Source organism: Zonotrichia leucophrys, chromosome 5 (assembly GCF_028769735.1).
Source record: "Zonotrichia leucophrys gambelii isolate GWCS_2022_RI chromosome 5, RI_Zleu_2.0, whole genome shotgun sequence".
NCBI lineage: Eukaryota > Metazoa > Chordata > Aves > Passeriformes > Passerellidae > Zonotrichia > Zonotrichia leucophrys.
In genome coordinates, this window is record NC_088175.1 from 19,996,294 (window position 1) to 20,018,206 (window position 21,913).

At 34.9% G+C, this 21,913-nt stretch overlaps 1 protein-coding gene across 12 annotated transcripts in view; it reads left to right on the plus strand.

Annotated features, from left to right (window-relative positions):
- RALGAPA1 (Ral GTPase activating protein catalytic subunit alpha 1) overlaps positions 1-21,913 on the plus strand; it is a 129,166-nt gene that overhangs the window by 19,566 nt on the left and 87,687 nt on the right. For 8 of the 12 annotated variants that reach the window (XM_064714703.1, XM_064714705.1, XM_064714704.1 and 5 more), the window contains exons 9-17: positions 4,139-4,347; positions 4,693-4,932; positions 7,097-7,285; positions 7,766-7,906; positions 10,111-10,259; positions 11,495-11,624; positions 12,345-12,582; positions 14,769-14,930; positions 19,101-19,241. In XM_064714703.1, coding sequence (XP_064570773.1) covers positions 4,139-4,347; positions 4,693-4,932; positions 7,097-7,285; positions 7,766-7,906; positions 10,111-10,259; positions 11,495-11,624; positions 12,345-12,582; positions 14,769-14,930; positions 19,101-19,241 — 1,599 coding nt within the window. The remainder of the gene's footprint in view (positions 1-4,138; positions 4,348-4,692; positions 4,933-7,096; positions 7,286-7,765; positions 7,907-10,110; positions 10,260-11,494; positions 11,625-12,344; positions 12,583-14,768; positions 14,931-19,100; positions 19,242-21,913) is intronic. The other 4 variants (XM_064714706.1, XM_064714713.1, XM_064714714.1 and 1 more) reach the window with 1 other exon arrangement.

Sequence of the window (21,913 nt, forward strand, 5' to 3'; positions counted from 1 at the left end):
TGAAAAGGTCTTAACTTCTTCTGGTCCATGTACATTTATTTAGATTTGAGAGATGGTTGTGTCAAAGCCATGTTCTCTTGGGAAAGACAAACACTGGGCTTTCTCATCTACAGGAGAAGAACCAGTATAAAAACAGCCATAAGTAACAGTAGAATAAGAGGTTTTGTGCAGATGCTGAAGAAGTTGAGTGATAAAATAGCTACAAGAGGGACAGTAAGCTGTGCTGAGAAAGCAAACCTACTGTTGCTTGATGCTCCAGAACAAGAAATATGGAAATGCTATTTTTCTTTCTGTGAAGATCTTGATTGAGTCTTCCATAGAAGTGTTACTGTAGTCCTCTGTTTTTCTGTGAATGACAAACAAGAAACTTCCAAGGTCTTAGTAAAGAAGAGGACAATGAGAAACAAGAAGAAGTGTGCGCAGATCCCAAGAATTACTGTGAGTGCCTTAGACTGTGCACAGTAAGCAACTATAATGAGGAGTTTTGGAACAATACAGTGATGAAAACAACATAAGCATTGGTAAGTTGAATAATTTTTTCTCCTCAAAGATGTTCTTCTCTGGCATGCATCTTCCCAACCTATTTGAAAATAATCCTGTTCTTGTTCTTAATTTACAGTATTGAGGCAGAAGGCAGGGCAAACTTGGGCACTGAGCCTGCTACTAAGAACAGTTCTCATGCTACTGGTGTAATGTTTAATTTAGGAGAAGTCATGAGGTACAAACCAGAACAGTAGTTTCAGTATGCCAGCATTGATACAGGGCTTTACTGGAGACAGTATGCTGGACTGAGATTTCTTTCCTGATAGGTATGTTGCCTACAGCAACAAGCACCAAGCATTCCCGTTACAAGAAGGCTAAGTATTGTGGCTCCTTCAAATTCTTTAGTATTAGAGACTTAGAAGAGGAATACAGCATTAGAAAAGCCTATGAGATTGTTTTTTGAGGAGGGTTGGGGTTTTTTTTTCAAGTTTGGTTTGGTTTTGTTTAGAGATTTTTTTTTCTTTTTTATGTTTTGGTTTGGGGTTTTTTTTTTTTGCCTTAGTGTTTATTTTCTTTGTAACGTCTTTGTTAAATATCTGTTGAGATTGAATTAGAAGTAGTTCAGTAAGAGCTACAGATATGACAGTAATATTCCAGGGGCATTGCTTCTTTTGTCATAGTTATGTGCCTTTCTGTGCCATTTCCAAGCCATTTAGATAGGCTCCTTCATTTACAGGGAGACACTAATGTGGGCTGTCCTACAGCAATCTTTAGCTCTTCATTCCTTATGAACCCTTTATTGTCTTAAAAATTAGGCATGGTGAAAGCTTACAGGTGTGCAGTGTGTTTTTGCTAGCCTGTTCACTTTCTACCCTGTGTATGTCTTCCACCACCTTCAACTTCTTTTTCTTTTTGTCATCAGCTCACATCAGGTTCCCAGAGGGGGAAGGGTAGGGGGTGGGGAAAGCCCAAAACACAATAGAAAGAAAACATGGAAAGTTGGGGGAAGGGAATATTTACTCTTGTGCTGTTTGAGTCCATCTAACAAGCTCTCTTTTTTTTGTGTTATGTCTGTGTTCTCATCTGAAGCCTTGATACCTTCTTCCAAGATGAACAGAATTTGAAAATACACGAAGAGCTGGAAGGAGGATACATTTGAAAAGCAGCTGCAGCACATAATGCTGTTGAAACATGTTAAAGAGGATGTTCTGAGAGGCTATCATCAAACAAGGAGGAGACAGAGTACTGCAAAAACATGTTTACTGCATGTTTAGTCCTTCTGAAAATACTGCCAGTACTGCAGCCTTTGTGCTCTGCTGAATGCTAGTAGATACCAGAGAGAACTTTTTCTGTCTTTAAATGCTCTGCTACCAGGCATTTACTTCATTTTTCACAGATTGTACTGTTACACATGCTTGTTTAAGATACCTTAATTTTTAATTTTCTTACTTACCTGCTGCTTTCCACAGAATGAAAACAATGTACTGGAGTTTTATTTTTTGCAGTAAATAAACCATTTGTAAACTCATCAAAGAGTATCCTGTGTGTTTGTTATGTACTTAGGTACATGGTACGCAGGAATCATGGGGTTTTTTCCTTTAAAAATAATGCTTTCACTGAAAAATGTGGATATAGTTTTGAAGTTCTTACAGGAAACGTTCCTCAGTTTAGCAGCATCATGATGGGTCTATCACTGCTTATGTATGTGGCTTTTGAAATGCCACTGAGATAGACCAGTGTGGATATCCTCAGTGCAGGTACTGGATCTTGTGTATTTGTAATAGTAACAGGGAAATCTTTACAGCAGTCTGGCAGACACACTGGTTGCACTTTAGATGACTTAAATAGGCAGTCATAACATAATTGCTTAGACAACAGTTGATTATTTCTTTACTGCTGTCTGGATTTGTCCCTCTTGAATTCTGACATCATAAACTGGCAAAGTTACACAGGATCCTTTAAAACAACTCTTAACTTAGCTTTCGGAAGATACGGTCAGGCAATACTTTTGTATTGTTCAGTGTGACTTTTTAAAATCTTCTTTGACTCTCATCATTAGTATCCTTTAACTGCTTTCTGGTTGGCCTGTAAAATCATAGAAAACTACTCCCCTTGTTTATGTACTGCAGGCTACAGAAGAGTTAAGGCAGTGCTGACACAACCATCTCTGTTCAATCTGTATGGATAGGACCGTCATTTTGCCATGCTTCCATCTTTTTGCTAGTTGTTTTTTTTTTTTGGATTTTTGTTTGTTTTGGTTTGAGTTTCTTGGGGGTTTTTTTACTGTCACTAGATAGAGATCATGGTACTGAAACACTAGCATCAGGGTGTCCTGACAGCACATATTATAATCAGTCCTCACACAAATGTTTGTCTTTTTATATTGGAGTATATCTCATATTTGCCCCTGTAGGACTAGGACTACGGTGGGTTGGCATACCACTTTCAGAGAAATGTTATTTGCACATGAAAGTGTCATTGCTGCTTCAGGTTGATGATGATAATGCATAACTATTCTGCACTATGTCTTGGGCTGTAAAACCCAGAAATGTCATTTTGCAGTGTTAAGTCACAGAAAAATGCACAATTAAAATATGCTATCCATGTGTCCCCCCATGTTGTAGTGCTTTTACCACGTATGTCCATTCCATCCACATTGAGTTAAGTACTGTCATGGTATTTCCTGAAGCAGATTCAGGAGTACCGATGACTTTAGCGCAGTACAGAACCAGAAAGGCTGAACAGTTCTGAACCATCATGGGATGGTGAAAATGGAGTTGTCAGCTCTAGTCCCCAAACCATCACAGTTCCTGCCAGCTGATGTCCCCCTAAGCATCCTTCATTACATTCCTACAAGCCAGTATAGAAGTTATTGCCTCAGTCATCTTGCAGCTAAGTCATGGGAAAACGTACATACCTGTGGTCTGGCAGCAAAGTCCAGCAAAATTAGCCTGTGCAAATGGGGCCCTAGGTTAAGCTGTAAAGCTCATATGGCTTTGCAGCAGGATTTCTCTGTTCTATTCATCTTTATCCTTTTGCAGGGCCAGAAGAGGCTGTGTTTATTGCATTTGCATTTTGGAATTATGTATCTCCCACTGTAGTCACGATGAGATTTGTCAATATATTAGTTTTATATGAAAATAGTTTTCTTGTATTGGTCATAGTCTAGTTGACAGTTATTTTACTACTTGCAACTTTGTAATTTTCAATGAAAATTTGAACTAGTGAATTTGCTGAAGTTTATCTTTAAATTTTGAGTATAATGTAGTTTGAAAGAACTTGAAGATAATGAAATGTGTTTACTTACATAGAAAAAAATGTAAGCAGAAATGTAAGGGTATAGAAATCACTTTCAGATAAAAAATTAAAGGTTCCACATAGCAGAAATAAGTTTCTGGCTTTTGGACCAGCAGTGTTGTCTCCATTCAGGAGAAAATTCAAGTGTTTTAATGTCTTACATTTTGATGTCTTACGTGTTCTTGACATTTTCTCTGTTGCATCCATTGCAGTGCATCTTGGAATGAGTGGTGCAACAGTGAATGCAACAAAACTGCACCTCTGAAAGTTCATGTGTATTGGTTATGGTTCTAGGATTTCTTTCTTATGCAAATCTTGCTCTCTGCCTATATTGTAAAGATGTTGTATTTTCATACAGATATACCACAAATGAGACCAAAGCCACACTACGTAATAGTTAAGAAAGATGCTGAAACCAATGAGGCAATCTATTGCACAAAGGAACCTTTCATTAAGGCTCGTGTTATTGTCATTCGATGGTTGGTGTCTTTCTGGCTTGAGCCAAAACCTCATACAGGACCTCATATTCCTGGGATGGAAGGTGAAAATGTGCCAAAGAATATTCAGGTAAAACCAAATACACAAAAATATATTTGCTTTCATGTTTTTGGTTTAATTGTTATGTCAGCAGTATGCTCTCCTCCAATAATTACAACTAAGGAAAAGTTTAAAAAAAAAGTAATTTCTAAACAAATTGTATGTTTATTAATTCCATTTGAAAGTACCTGCAATGCTGCTTTCTTTTTTCAGATTTTGTGATTTGTTTTTAATCAGCTGGACATTAGAAGCCTTAAAATGCAGTAAATCCTTTTGTTTCTTTAATTATTTGTGCTGTTTAAATTATACTTAAATTGTATTGATTTATTGCTGTGCTAAAAATGAACTATGGAATATTTTAATTTTTTTTTTCAGAGAGCAGCTGCTAGCATGGCTTCAAGGGAGGACAGCAAAAATGACAGTACTGATAAGCAGGATAGAAATGCAGAACCAGAACAATCTCATTCTAATACGAGTACTCTAACAGAGAGAGAGCCAAGTTCTTCCAGCCTCTGCAGTATTGATGAAGAGCATTTAACTGATATTGAAATTGTCCGGAAAGTCTTCTCTTCTAAAAGGAACAATGTTAATTTTCTAACTGAGATTTTTCGACAGGTAAAAAACTCTCTTTAGAATGCAAGAATTTTGATTATGATATTGTATATTTTTATTATGTCATGGTTTTCTTTGAAGATCACTTGTTAAGCAGAACATTATATCAAGTTACAGGTGTTTTTTGTCATCCTGTCTTCAAAAATCAAGAAGCTAACATTCTGAAATACTTTCTCTGTAGAATACCCCTAGTTCCTAATTTTTCTAATTTTATATCTTTAACAACCAGTTTAGCAACATTTAACTTGGACTTCACAGTTCCCCATAGACAAGAATGTTTAATCTTTTTGTATATCAGCACTGTAGGTATTAAAACTCACAGCCACCAAGATTAACATAAGCCTCCTGTGGGAGTCTGCAGCTGTTACAGAGCTGCTTTAGGAGCATCTGAATGTCTTTTCCTTGATAGTGTTCACCAGAAGAGTAGGACAGATGGCTATAAAAGGTAGCAGCTTCTGTTTCTGACTTCACTGCAACCAGAAATGTTAGCTGAGCATACTCAGAATAGTATTTCTCTAGTGGAAGCTATTAAAACAAATTTAAACTGAGAACATATGCCAGAATGTGGAGTCTTTATTAATAGTAATTTAAGAGCTCTGTCTGGGAGAATAGAATAAGATAAACTTTCTTTATGGCCCATGCTATAGATCAAAGGACAAACCGATTTCTGAATAATAGTAAAGAAAGATATACAAGTTTTCAGTTAAATGCTCAACACTAATTGCTTTAAACAGCTGAACATTTTAAAACTTGTTTATCTGGATGAAGTAAATATTTTTGAATGAGGCAAGTAAATTTCAGAAGCTTGTCCACATCCCTTGTAGTCAAGAGCTTGGACACATTACTGAAGGACATAGCAGAGTTTTCCAAATTCAGCTGGCACTCAAGGGTTTACAGAGTCTGAGACATTGAATGTAGAATATAAATTATCAATGGTCTTCTTTTCATTGTCCCCACAGTGAAAAGAAGCAAAGACAATTTTCTTCATTCTTTTCAAAAGTCAGTCTGTGAGTTTATGTAGATTATTTGGATTTCATGTTCAATTGTGAAATCTTATTTACATCATTATTTAGCCAGGAGTTTTCAGTGTAAATTAATTTCTAATACACAAGAGGTTTGTAATGTTTCTAAAACATGAGGACTACGTTATTCCTGTCAAGAGGAGGTTTCAGTGGTACTGAGTGGTGGAAAGATTTTCTGTAGAGGACAAGTTTTATGCATTTTAGATTTGAGGGTACAAAAAAAGCGTATGGACTTGCAGGAGAATGTTAGACTTGATGAGGAAGTATATGGCTGAACTTGTCAGTTTAATCCTGTAACACACAGCTGAGTTCTTATTAGTATGATTGATAATGGAGTGAAATCTCTGTTTCCAGAGTGAACATACCTGTGTTAAGTGGGCCCTCCTTAAAGACATGGGCAACTGGTTTTCATCAGTCACAGCTCAGACCCTGTAAAACTGGGTGTTAGTGTAGTTTATCTGTTCTTCTGAATTTATAATGAGGGCATCAAGGTCTTTGGTAAGTGTATTTGTAGTTAGTTAAAATCTGACTAATGTTAAAAGTTTCTGGTCTATGACTAGTTGTTATCAGCACAGCCAGTACAGAAAACCTTCTGAAGAGGGCACTGAACAGCCATCACACCAACTCAAATTCATGATTTTTAGAAACCATAATAATGAAATCTTTTCAGGGAGTAATTCACTTTAAGGATACTGTTTTGTAAAATCTTAATTAGCTAAAAATAAGAAGACTACCAGTGTTGTGTGTCACTTGATTTTTTCTCAGTCATTTAGAGCTGGTTTGACTCCACTTTTCCAAATCCTCTGAACGGAAGGATGTTGTAAAAGAAACTTCTGCTCATGTGTTTTACGTATTTTGATGGGTGTTTGGTTCAGCAGGCTAGGTGTGAACTAGATATACCCATATGGATTCTTATCTCTTTTGAAGTATTTCTTGATAAGCTTTCTTGTTTAAATCTGGGGTTTTTTCATGTTTTCAGTTTACATATGAAGAAAGTGAGCAAACATTTAGGTTTGGCAATAGTTTGAATACGGGGATCCAACAGTGGCTTTTTCCACCTTTATCTCTTAAAACTTGCATATTATAGAGCCCAACTTATTTCACATATTGTAATAGTGTTTTTTTCTTTCTTTTTCTACTTGCAGGCATTTCTGTTGCCAATATGTGAAGCAGCTGCCATGAGGAAGGTGGTGAAGGTGTATCAAGAATGGATTCAACAAGAAGACAAACCTTTATTTATGAAAGAACCTGAAGAAATAATGCAGTGCACAGCTGTAGATTGTGATGAAAATGTTGACCATAATTCTTCAGAGAAAGGAAAAGAAAGAGAAGAGGTAAAATGTTATTGGTTAATATTTGTGCATTAATCTGCCAGTAGACAGAGACATGGCTTCCTTGATAGTTTATTTGTGTTTTTCTTTGGTGTCAGAGCATTTATTGGGGAAAATCTATGGTAAAACAATGTATTGGATAAGCTACCAATTTTATCCATTATCTGTAGCTTTTTAATGTGCTTAGTTCAATTTAAAATTTCATATTATTTTGTTAACTGTTTTCAAGATGTGGATTATACAGTATGCCAGCTATCAACTGTGTAAAAATTATATACAAATAAAAGGATGACAAAAATAGTAGTTACTTCATTCAGTTACTTTAAGATAATTGCTCCAAGACTCATGAATTATTGTTGTGTCTCAGGTGCATTTGTCTGCTGTTGTTTATTATTTAGTACCTATTATATCATTTTTCCTTTAATATAAAGCCAAAATACTTGTCTAAAACTCTGTGGAATTTTAAGAAAAAATATTTTTCAGGAAAAAGGGATGAACTCCAGTCATGGAGTTAGAAATTCAAACTGGGCAAGAAATGGCTGTTATGAAGACGCTTTGCATAAAACACCTGAAATTGATTCTGAAGAACAGAATGTACGAGCTGGAGTGCAGTCAGTATTGCAGGTATGAAACAGACTTGGTATTTAATTTTATCTAAATTATCTATATGAAATTACCTAAAATTCTTGTTATCAGCACATAAAGAGTGGAATGTAGTGCAATACTTCTGCCAGGGGATCCTATGCATCTCTAAAGCATCTCTAAATTTTAAAAATACTTTATATGCAACAAGTATGATGATAAAGGTTAGACAAATGACACTGGTTCACTATATCTTTATTGACCTGAAGTAGGACAATGTATAGACCAGTGCTGGGTAACACAATAAAAAGAAAAATTAATTTTGCATTGGAACATGCATTGTCCTCTGCATTATATTAGAGAAAAAATAATCCTCATGCTACTGCAACATCTTCAAATAAATATAATTAAGCTGTTATGAGAATATTTAGAGGCTTTTTACTTTTACACTATTCGTCACAAAAGCCTAAACATCCAATGCTGTAGTTTTTCTAATCCTATCAATAAGGTGTACTGGGATATTTTTCATCTTCTTCTGAATTTACAGCATGTTTGAAAAGTTTGCTGAGGTGCCATAACTCTCTGGTGATATCATTAAGGAAAGCAACAGTTGCAGTTGTACCCTAACAAAAGTTTTTTAATAGCTTCTAGGAAATTTGACAGGGTAGAAATCATGTTAATTTCAAATGTTTAGCAAAATGCTTCACTGAAGGTGAAGCTATGGAAAATTGGGAGGGTATAATTTGAGGGTCTTTGAAATGCTCTTATGGTTATAAAGTGTGTGCATTTTATGTATATATGTGTGCACATAAATTCATATAGGTGGGTATATTACTCTACCCTCCATAATATTCTTATATCCAGCAGAAAATTGATTCTGAACAAAATAATGTGCATTTGCCACTTTACTGTATTCACTTCTACTGTGTGTGACCATGCTAAGTAAAACTCATTTTTACTACAGCTTGAATAATTTTAGGAATAGTTTTCTTTTGTACTGTACACTGTTATACATATAAATAAACTCTGCAACTGAAATCACTCTTAAATTCAAATACATTAAAATACTTTAAGCTTCATAATCTTTGTTTTCAACAACATTTTTAGAATATGAAGTGTTACTGAGAAAAGAAATACGAAGTATCTGTATCTGTTTGCAGTGTACTACTAAGGCTTACACATCTGACAATGTCTTGAAGATTATCCATGTTGAAGTTCTTGAAGATTATCCATGTTGAAGTTTTTTAGACAAAGGTTCATTTGACTGCCAAACATCTTTTTTTTTAGCCTGAAACAGAATCAAGACATCATTCTAACCTAGTACCATGTCTCATTTTGAGAGATTTCCTGACTTGGAACCACGTTTGATTTTCCCTGTGAATCAATGATCCAAGACTTCTGTCTTGAGTTTTTTTCCCAGTTAATGCTTGCATAGACTTATTTCTAGGCATTTAGAGTAGGTTAGGTTAATTAGTTGAGGCTAGTGAATGTAAAAGTGCATACTAATAGTTTTTAATTAATAAAAATCCAAAGCTTTCGGTAGAAGGAAGTTGTAACTTAAGTACCAATGACTTCCTGTACATGTTAAAAAAAAACGAAGTCTGAGATTCAAGTGCTTTCTAAACTTACATAAAAAAATAGTAACACTTCAGTAACTGCTTCTGTAGCTCCCACAGTGTCCCTGCCTACTTTTTTTCGTAATTTTCATTCTGAAGGCCCTAATTTACTGCCCACTGAAGTCAGTCACTTTCAGGAAAGTGTCCAGTTTCCCACTTTGGGTAAGCCTTACTGATCCCAGTGGGATGAATGCTTTTAGTTTCCCAGAACATAATGCAGGCTGTGTCATGCTGAAGCACACACAGTGTACCAGGACTATTTCAAGCAGTTTACCATATATTGTACTAGTCAGTTCCTGGCTTAGAGGAACTTTTGTGCAGTGGACTTCTTACTGGGACATTTTTTTCCATCATATTAAACTAATCATATGAGTAGTTTGTTGATTCATCTATGAGACCAAAAATATACAAATAAATTTTGTAGAAAAAATGGGGAAAAGATCAATCTCATTGTTGCTTGATCATTGCTTCAAACTGACATATTTAAACATGCACTTCTGTGTGCATATGCAACCTTTTCTTATAAAGATTTTCTGTTATAGATTTTTTTTCTTCCTGGTTCTACCAACTGAATTGCTGGAAACATCAAAGTCTTTCAGGATCACAACATCCTTTCTTTTCTGTTTACAGGTTTTTATAATAAATTCTTCAAATATATTTTTTCTTGAACCTGCAAATGAATTTAAAGTTCTGCTGGATGAACACACTGATATGTGCAAACGCGTTCTCAATATCTACCGCCACATGGTTGTCCAAGTGACTATGGACAAGAAGACATGGTAAAATGCTAATGCTTTTATCTTAGATTATTGGTTCACAACACAAATGTGAAAATTTACTTGGTAGTAAACACGGTAGAGTGGTATTGGTTATATGAACCAGTTCCTCTAAATCAGTAAATACACAAACTTGAACACCACGGACAACTTAGCGCAGGGGAAGTTATCTGCTTTCTTAAAGCTTCTGGTAAGCTCCTAGTTAATTTGTGGCAGCTTAGACGTCAGTGCAAAAAGACTAATCTAGGATATACAGACAGTTATTAAGGAGCTACTGATGATTTTTTCCAGGGCATTTTGCCCATGTATCAAAGCATTAAAATATTGAAACATATGAAGCTTCACAGCCTTATTTAAAAATAAACACAAAAGCCCCAGACAAGCATGGATAATTATTACAATCAGATGTGTGTTGTTCTTGACCTGTAATTGTATACAGGAGTCTGTGTACTGTGTAACTGTGTCACGCCTTTCTAGTTCTTACAGTGCCTAGCAGGTATAAGGGTATAAGAGACCCTGCTTTAAAGGAATTTCTGTTATTTCCCACTCCTTTAAATAGTAGTCTGTCATCAGGTGCTATATTGCCACCATTCTCCATTGCAAGGAAGAAGTAGCAAGGGGATTTCAAATGTCTGATTTATTCAATTTTATCTTGACTTTATCTTCAATCTGTGCTGAACTCTGGGTAAGTAAAGCTGGCACTATGTGTCATGTAAAGCTTGTCTCCTCTTCTGAGGGGCCAATTTAGCTGGCCACTGGGAAATATGGGAGTGATAATAGTAAACAGATTCTACTAGATTGGTATTTTCTTTCCAGTTTTGCATCAGTGTAAAGAAGTGACTGGACATCACAATGGCAAAGATTGTGCCACACAAAATAATTGGTGAAGTATGTTAATGATAATATAAAATTACAAAACCTGTAATTAATGGAAAAAGAAAAATTTCAGATTGGAAAGACAGTTAAAACTTTCCCTCTAATTTCAGGCTATTGAAGGTGATAGCAGTTGAATTACTTGGAAGAAAATATTACAGGGCAACAGGGCTTCCTCACTTTTAAGTGTAAAAAAAGATTGGAATAATTTCTTTTGCAATAACCAAGTTAGGCTCTTTGTAATCGTTATGACATTTTTGGAATGTGTTTGAGCAAATAAGGCTTGATTATTACTTTTAAAAATACCTTGGTATATACAGAGGTATAACAAAATGGTAACTCTTAAGTTTAATACTGTTTTGCAGGGAGCAGATGCTACTTGTGCTGCTCAGGGTAACTGAATCTGTGCTGAAAATACCACCCCAAACTTTCTTGCAGTATCAAGGAAGAAAAAACTCCACTTTAGCTGGAAGACTTGCAGGACCTCTTTTCCAGGCAAGTAAACATAAATTCACTTGAATTAATTCAGCCTAATATTCATGAATAGATTGGATACGGCAACCACTGTTGGCTAGTTTGTCGTCTTGTATCATTGGTATGTTACCCAGATAATGTGAATAGTGTGGGTCAAAGAGCTGGTTACATTTGTTACTTTCTGTAGCATTATATTTTAATGACACTGTGACAAGAGTATTTCAGGTACTGTAAAATTCAAGAATTGTTGAGTTGGAATAACTGGTGAAGATAACTGTCAGCGTGTGCAGTTTTAGCCTTTTTTTAGCCTGCTGCCATAGCAAAATTAGCTCAAGTCAGCAGGAAATCTTCTGTGTTACCCATGCCTAACTGATGGATTTTTTTATTTCCTAGAGAATTCTGTAATTACTTACAGAAAGCTGTAGCAAATCTTTTCAAAGTTGATAGTGGCAAAGTGCTGTTGTGGTGTGTTCTCAGTGACTAGGATCTGTAGAGTCTCCAGTTACTTTAGCAGAACAAAAAAGAATACACAAATAATGGGTCAAACCAGTTGTTCCTGTATCTAAGTCAGAACCCTGTGTTAACACTTGATAATTCATTAAAAATCTGTGTGTATTGGTGAGGAAAAGAATGTCAGGACTACACAGAAATTTCTGTGGCAGTTTGAAGTTTTCTTTGAAATAGTAACATTTGAGTGTTGTCAACTTATGCTCACAATCCAACTTTTCTCTGTTCTTTTAGACTCTTATAGTAGCTTGGATCAAAGCAAATCTAAATGTGTACATTTCTCGAGAACTTTGGGATGACTTGCTGTCTGTAATGTCATCACTGACATACTGGGAAGAGCTGGCCACTGAGTGGTCACTGACAATGGAGACACTTACTAAAGTATTAGCTAGAAACTTGTATAGCCTGGACCTCAGTGACCTGCCACTGGATAAATTAAGTGAGCAGAAGCAGAAAAAGCACAAAGGCAAAGGTAAGACAAAACTGTATGTACATCATTTGAATTTGAGCTGGTATTGGGCAGAGGATAATTTTGATCTCACTTTTTTTACATACCTAATTAGGCATCTCTATCACTTGAAATAACCCTGTTTCTTTAATGTAAATCTGCTTTTTTAGAATTGCCACAACATGTTATTTCTGCAAATAGGCACATATGGAATGTAGTTCTTAAAAGTGTGTTGAATTTAAACTAAAATGTTACATCATAGTGGTTTATGTCTTTCTCTTTTTATCAAAGAAATTAAATAGTTGAGTCCCAGTCATAACTTCTTGAAAATAACAAACACTACTCAGCTGGTGAAAACTAAACCATTGCAAGAAAAATTGGAATATTGGTCCTAAAATGTTAAAAGATGAAATGTAAGGTGAACATAGCTTTGTTTGGTACTGACTAATCACTAGCCCTTCGTGAAGACAGGCTTGGTTACAATGAGAGCTTGTGGGCTACATAAGAGAAAGTATAGTTTAATAATCCATGAGTGGTGCCTGTTTTTAAACTGATTCCTAAAAAATGCATAAAATACTCTGTAAGAGATAATATGGGGAGAGGAGGTGGCTTCTTACAATGGCACAGTTCTGGAATTGGTAAGGGACAGGATGTTTGTCTTCCTGGATAGAGGTCTGGATTGAAAGTTTCAAAACCTGGATTGTTTTCTCAGTTTGAAGACACATCTTCTGCTTCATTTCCACTTTTGTAAAACATGAGTAATGAAAATGTTCTCCTTTAAAAAGTGCATTGTGATCTAATAGTGAGAGGCAGGATTATATTTAGGGTATGTAACAAAGATGTAAAAACATGTTATTTTTAGGCTACTTTTTATCTCTGCAGTCAAATCTGAGGGAAGGTGCTTCCTAGTACTATCTTAGGGTTTGTCAGTGAGAAGCAACCTATGTGGATTCCCTCTCTTAAAGAGAATGTTACTATAGGCTTTTTTTTGCTTAAAATATTTCACATACTTCTGTGCCTTGTCTTAAGCAGAGTCATTATTCAGCATTTCGTTTTGGTTTCTGCTGTGTGATAACTGGGCAGAAATACATCTCTCTGTAGTTGCCCTTGAGAGGTCATTCCAGACCATGCATTTTTTGTTTTCCTGTACTACACAGCTTTCTTCTTTTTCTTACTAAGAAACACAGGTTAGACAAAACAAAACAAACACCAAGAAAACAAGCAAACAAAACCCCAAAACAGAGCCAACCCCCCCCCCCAAAAACAAAAAACTCCCAAACAGCAAAAAAAGAGCAGTCTAGTATAGGACAAGAATGTCTACAGTTATTTGAATATATACTTTTAAAAGCATTTTGAATCATCTGAGCAACATGAGAAAAGTTTATGTTAACCTTCAGTGACAAAGTTTCAGAGAAATCCTCCATTGCTAAATGTGAGTTATAGAGTCAAGTCCAGCTTTAGAATTAATAGATATCATACAAATTCTGCCAAATTTCTTTGCTCCTGTTTGTTTGTTAATAATAATGAACATGTTGGACTAGAGCTCACTTTTTCCAAAGAGATGCCCCTTTAATGATTGTAATTGTGTCAGTTTGGATTATTAATGAGCTCAATCTGGATAAGGAAATACATTACATATATTCTTTGCTTCACTTTTTTTTTTCCATCTAGCTATTTTTGGTAGCTCCTCATATGAGCTGTATTTACTTCAATATAAATGTCAAATCTGAATTTGTTTCATCTTAATCTTACTATAGGATTTTCTGTCAATTTTCAAAGTTCTCTGAGCCTATCATCTATTTTTTTTTTTGCTTTTGCATTTCGTGTAAAATTATGTTATCCTTATTTCATGTTCCTCAATGTTGCAAAATTACTTGGAAACCTGCGCCCCCAGTATTAATGTTTTGAAATGTATAAATTTGTGTATCTTCTCTGATAGGAGCAGCAAAGGAAAAGTTACATGTAGTATCAGACTACAACCTGTGTAAGCCTATTATTTCAGAAAAGAAAATTACAGTAGTTTAATAGCACCAACATTTCTGAAAAAGTTTGAGTATCCCTCAGAGTTAGTGCTGGCTGAGCTTTTGAATTCATACTTGCTTTGGTAACTTAATTTATTCCATCCAGCTTTAAAATTTTTTGAACAAACACATCTGTCTTCTGGAGAAAGCAGAATAGAAGTGAATAGATTTGCAATTTTACTTTGGCAGGAGTTGGGCATGAATTCCCAAAGTCTTCTGTTGATAAGTCCTTTTCCAGAGGCTGGAGCCGGGACCAGCCTGGCCAGGCACCCATGCGGCAGCGCAGCGCCACAACCACCGGCTCTCCGGGAACAGAGAAGGCGAGGAGCATCGTGCGCCAGAAAACTGTTGGTAAGTGACATCTCAGAAAGGCTGAGGAATTAATAGCTGACTTCTGCAGCAATGTGGATAGCTTCTTTCCACAAAGCTGTGCTGTCTAGACAGAGGTGTGCTATCTAGAATGATTTGCACATTAGTTAAAGCATAAATTATGCAGCTTTATGTGCTTTGAGGGTAGCTGAATGGATTGTGTTTACTAGAATTACAGTTATTGTAAATGAAAGTAATGCATTTGCTGTATTAATTCCTAATGAATTTGATCACATGCTTAAGCTGGATTGGAAAATAGTACTATGTATATGAAGGAGAAAAAAGCTGGAGCGGTTTGAGCTATGGTGCTGATAGGTGGGTAAGAGAAGATTTCTTAAGTGTGTGTTTTCATACACTGCAGAAGATGGGTTGAGTATTTTCAAACCATGCAAAGGAAAGTGGGGAAAATATTCATAAGTCTGCATAGTTTATTAAATGTGCTGTTTTTTGCTACATACTGAATATTGCAATAATGAAAGATTGACAGATGTAAGCAATTCTCCATTTCTGAAGTCACCTATTTCTGAATTTTATTACTTGCAGATACTCTGCTGTGTTATAAATGAGTTATACTGAACAATGCTTTAGGTGAACTCCTCAAAAGAAGACTTATTTGTGTTCATATAATTTTCTTAGACTATGTTAACAGGAACTGGATTACAAATTTCTTTACTCTGTTGTCTCATCTTGATGATCTCAGTGCTGTTGCTTATATGAAGGAAAGTTAAGCTGATTCTAATTTTGTATTTAAAGAAGAACCTTTTAAGGACTATCTCTTACTTCTTTATAGCAGTAGTATCTTTGGTCATTGTGTGTTGTTGCTTCACTGATACTTCTTGGAAGTAGGTGCATTCTGACACAATTTTAAAAATTTGGGATGCGTATCAGCAGTTGAATACATAATTGTGATAGCTTTTCAGAAATTAACATTTTCTTTCTTTTTCCAAAAATATTTGAAGTTAAAGTCTTTAAGTCACAGAGGTTATTTAGGCAAAGTTTCTATTTGACTGTTCCTCAAAATTCTCCATTTTAATTTTTTTTCTCTCCTAAGGCTTTTATGTGGGAGAATTAATTGTGCTGTAAGACATACAGAAATAAGAGAAAATGAAGTCCCTACTCCACCATTTCCTGGTTTTTTTGCACATTCAAATGCTACACAGCTTTTCCTCTATCTCATGCTGACAGCACCTAGTTTTCCTCATGGATCACAGATACTTAAAATGTAATTTCTGCTTTTCTGTAGTCTGTGATTAAGTGTAATGGTGATTTTGTTTTAAATCTTAATTGTCTTAACAAGATAAAGTTCATGTTAAAATTTCTCCTTCACAAATTGTTAATATTTCAGATATTGTGTCAGAAGGTTATGTTGTTTGATCAATTTGTTAATGCTTTTGTTTTGCCACAATTTGAAAGATGGCTATTTATATGATGTTAGCTTTGAAATGACTGGAATTTATCCTAATCAAGCTATATATTGACCTGGTTAGCAGCAAAGTAATCTGATTTTAGTTTCACTGCACTTTAGCTTCCATGGTTTTGTTCCTTTCCTCCAATTATCTTACATATTTGATATTAATAAGCCAAGTTTGCATTACTGCAACCAGTTAAAATTTCAACTCTATTCATGTTGCAGAATACCAACTGTGGACAAGCATCCCAGCATTGCTGGCATGATTTTAAAAGACGATAAATCCAAAAAGAGTTCCCGGAACCAGAATCCCAAACTCCTCAGGTTTTTTAGGAGTTAATGAGGAAAATGTTACTAAATGTTACATATATCTTAACTGCCTGAAAATAGTTGTCTGCTACTGCCTCTCTGGTCTGCAAAGAGAGCTGTTCAGCTGCTTCTTAATTTATGCCATAAATTCAGGGTCCTATAATAAAATAATGATCACAATGAGGAAAATCTAGAACACTTTGCTGGTCAGATCTTTAGTTTATCATTAGGTTTGCAGGCTTAGTCTGGAATTAAGTCAGACCTTAAATATGTTGCATGATATGTGATTTGTATTACATTCCCTTTGATTGTGAGTAATATACTCTTAATATTGGAATAGGGGGGATGTGCATGTTGAATATTTTATGGTAAGAAAAAGCTGGAGTTTCTTTTTCATCTGTTTTATGTTGTACACATATTTGTGTACATCTTTGCACCTCTATTTTTTCAGCCATCATCATGCTAGCACACATTTATTGCTGCACAAAATATGTGTGTGTGAGTGTTACTCAAGTAAAAAATCAAAGCTGTTTTGATATGCAGTGTGTACATTTTTAGCTTGAGCTTATTTTAAATAATTTTTGGAAAGGGCCTTTAAGCATAGTATGCATATGGGTTGAAAAATCTGTAAGGTTAGATAAAAGAGTTTTGGTTTAGGCAGCAGGTTCTGGTCCTATAAAAATATTGTGTCAGAAAGAATTTACTCACCTATTGTTCTGCTTTTGTATAGACAATAGTGGAAGGTTATAAACTATCAAATATCTACATGTTCTGATACTGTCTGCCTCCACCTAACTATCTAATTGAATGCAATATGGTGGGAAAAATCCAGTCAAATTAAAAGGAATACTTTATGTCAAGATTTGGAATCAACGCAGTATCCAATATCAAAACCTTTATTTATTTAGAATAATTTAGCCTGGAAAAGATCCTTAATATTTACTATGGGATTTTTATTTTTTCTCTTGCCTACATTCATGTAAGATTCACAGTGGTGAATGTAATGCATCTAACTATAACTATATCCTGAATTTTATTACTGTATCTCTTAATCAAACTGATACTAAAGCCTTACACATAATTGCCTTTTTAAAAAAAATTTCTGTCATACAAAGTTTACTACATACAAAGAACATTGCTTCAGTCTTAAAAGGATTGTCTTTCTGAATTGTTTTTCAAACTGAATTTAAGACTCCACTTAAGTTGTGCTGCATTTGTCAAATATATTTTCTGCTCAATGTGACCTACCCAGGTTATCTGCATGTTGTTATTGGCAACAATTCTTTAACCTGGTTTTGAAGTGTGATGTGCTCAACTTTCACTGCACTCCATTCACGTACATTTGATTCCCATGCAGATCAGGAGCACTAAGATCCGAAGTCTATATTCCGTGTTGTTTTGAAAATATAGAGAAAAAAATTCAGACTAAGTATTGCAGTGACAATATTTATGCTAGATACTCTGAATTTTCCTTAAAGAATTTTATTAGCAATGATTTTAAAACAAGTTAGGAAATTTACAACAGTATGAAACGAAGCTACTTGAAACATAGAATATTACTTTTTTAAGAACTTCCGGAGTACTTTGAGGTTGAATGCTGTATTAGTTCTTGCTGTGTCTTACTCTGACAGAGAAAAGCAAATGTGAAAGATTCATTTAAATCTATTAGAAAAGCTGCAGATATAACCTTGATTGTAATACCACAATTCTTATGTACACCTTTTATTCTGTTGGCAGGATGTGAGATATGAAAATGTGAATAAATGTCAGTTTGGCAAGATTTATCCAGTATCAATTAAAAGCCAGACCCCATGGATAAAAAAATTAATGCTTTTCATAGTTAAAACATTTCACTTCAGTAATTTCATTTTTAATGTGGAACTATAACAAGCTTTATTGCAAATTTCTCCACACAGAACTGATAATTTTCTCCTTATGATTTTGAATTTCTTTTGGGGAACATGAATTCAAGAGTATGGGCACATGTGTGATACATATGTGTGATACATTTTCAGGATAAAATCAAAGGAAACTAGAAAAATACAAATGTAGTACAAGTTACTTTTCCTGCTAAAAAAATCAAATTCAGAGTGCTTGTGGAGTAACTTTAACTTTGATTTTTCAACCCCTGATGCAGTGGGAAAATGTGTTAATTAGCTTCTTGATTTCAAATGCAAAATCTCTGTAATCGTCATAATAAAGGCATTGTTGCTGCTTTACATAAAAGTTGAAAACTCAGAATGTCTTATGTGTCCACTGATTTTTTTTCTTTCTTACAGCTCTGCCAATACCTGCCGTGCTGAAATGTTTTAATTTTTGAACTTTCTTCCTTTTTATCTTTGTTTTCTCTGTTGCTGCTTTTTCTGTGACACAAGCCTTTCATTATAGTCACTCTTCTTTTTTCCTTCCCCACTTCTTTCTTTTCCTTTTTAAAGCCATGAGAAGCCGATCCATTGGTGAATGTGCTCTGCCATCGGCCTATATACGCAGTGCTAAAAGTGCTCCTGTTCTGATCCATACTTCCAAACCCTTCTTGCCTGATATTGTTCTCACTCCCCTTTCTGATGAGCTTTCAGGTAGTGCCACCTCTGCTAATTTCTGCACCCCCTTTATCACTTTTTTAAACCTTCTGCTTTCAAATTCTGCTAAACCATTAAATTTTTCAAAGTAAAAATACTTTGGGGATGGTGGGAGAGGGGAAGAGATTAAGAATTAATATTTTGAGTTTTGTAAGATACCATGCTATTTTACAATTCATTCTGGAACTGTTAGAAGTTAGTGCTGTGCCAATGTTTATTATCATAAAAGAGAAAATTTGAGAAATCTTTCCGCTTTTCCAATTTATTGGTAAGCAGTAATACCATATCTATCTACCAGAGAGTACAACCAATCTAAAATTTTTATTTTGGATGAGTGAGAGAGGGAAAGGAAGAAATTTTACTTTAATTTGCCATTTACATCTTTCTGTGTAAATTTTTTTAATTCAGTGTCGTAGATGTTGTGTGAACAACCATGATGATAGACTTTAGCTCCCATGAAAAAAGAATAAGGTATCATATAATATCCTTTAGAGTATTCCTGTTTTTCATTACTATATAAAAACATGAAAAAAAATCTGTAGTGTGGAATTCTCAGGTGTGATGTTTTGGTGTTATTTTCCAAATGATCAATTTTTTAGGATTGTTGTTTCCTCAACATTGTTTGGTCCAGCAGGCTGGTTGGCTACAAGTTGGACAGTAGCTTACTTTGGATACTTTTCTTTGAACAAATAGATTCAACAACTAGAATTAGCACAGACTTCTAAAATACGTGTTTTCAGATAAAGTAATTTTTTCTAGATATTGCATAGGTATAAATTTGTGATGTGTTAAGGCTGACTATGCCTTTGTATCAATGAGTGGGAAAAAAAATGAAGGCACAGTGGGAGGACTGTATATAGTCAAAATGGCATACAAATATAAGGACTTCATGACAATAATATTTTATGAAAGATTTTTTTTTTCTTTTCTGTCTCTCCCGCCTGTCTTTGTTACCCAAGAAGTACCAAGAACTGTATCTTCATAATTGTGTTTTGTCATGTGTCACGTGTCACAAAATTCTTATTGTGAAACAGAAACTTGATGCCTTAGTATTCAGCCTGAAAACCTTATTGAAAAATCAAGAAAGTTCGAATAATCCACTCTAGAGAGACCAAACTTTCACAATGAATAATTACAAAGCATTTGAATACAATTCTTGACAATTCTTGAAACAAAATTTTAAAAAATACAAATTATATGTAATAAATAATAAAAGTATGAGTGTAAAGAGTATCTCTTCTGAGATACATGTGATTATAACTTAGAAGATAGAGATTTTATAGGGATGATATATAAAGAACCTATTAGAGAATGTGTCCTACCTGGCCATAGTGTTGTTGGAAATAGTCAGTGCTTAATGAAGACCTTAAGAACACCCACAGAAGGGTTATGAGCTTTCACAGGGAAATATTATTTCATCACATAATCACTGCTACTTAATTACCCTTTCTTGAACCAAGCAGAAGTGCTTTTGTAGTCAGTTTTATCATCCATGTTCCTGAAAAGTCCTGGCTTGGAAATTACTTCTAATCTGTCCCAGACCTACTGGCTCTCTTGCTATTATTCTTTATGTTGATAATCATCCAATCCAAAAACTGCATGACCAATGTAATTATAAAGGTAAAGTGATGTTACAGGCCATTGCACTTCTAACATACAAAAAGTCCTAAGCCCTTCCTGATTTTGATGTCTTCTCAAACAAATGAGTGTTGCAGCAGCTTCATGATGTGCCCAAGAATCTTGACCATTGCCAGAAAACTAAAAAGCTCTAGTGAGAAAAAGCAAGCTATTAGGGTGTTGATGGGGAAATAGCAGAGGAAGTGAAACACTGTCCACTGGATCAGAGTGCACTTTGCTCTTTTAATTTTCTGCATTTTTAATTGTGCTCTCTTTCTTCTTCCCTTTTTATTTAAACACGAAGCTTTATCATTTTCTTGCCTTTTCTTCTTACATTAAATATATTATTTTCTGAAAGCCTTCTGTTTCCAGACGTACAACATGTAATTTGGGAAGGAATCTAATTGTTTCTATTGTGTGTTCTAGGTAATGAATGATGTTTAGCTAGTTGTGACAGCTGTTCATCTTATTACAGGATTATATGAATATCCCCGTTATCCAAAATTACTTTACAATCCAACGCAACTTGAAGGAGACGACATTTCAGATTATTCCAGAATAATAGGCTGCCTAATATAAAGGCTTTGAAAGTAGTTTTCAGCTTCTTTTTAGCTGTGAAACTCATCATTGAAAGGTGGACCCACTAAACACTGGTGAATCTGGGCAGGTAGTCTAACAGAAAGCGTTTATGACCAAGCTTTTACCTTATGTACTGTATATTAATTTTCAAGGGTACGGCAGAAAACCTGATTACAATTTGTGAGCATAATTTGAAGGTCAATCAGTAGATTAATAAAATATATTGCAGAAGTTCAACATTGACATCCAGTCATCTAGCATCATAGAGGATGATTTTCCTAAGATTGTAATTCCTTCATGTAGTTTCGGTTATGCTGTATTTCCATGTGCAGAATATTTGCAACTTTTCAAGTAGTATCTGGAAAGTGGAAGTGATTTGTGCTCCAAGGTGTTAAGTTAATAAAGTGATTTTGTATAGTATATCTGTTGCAGATCTGCAGTATTTCTAAAAGACCTTTCCTTTAGCCTGTCAG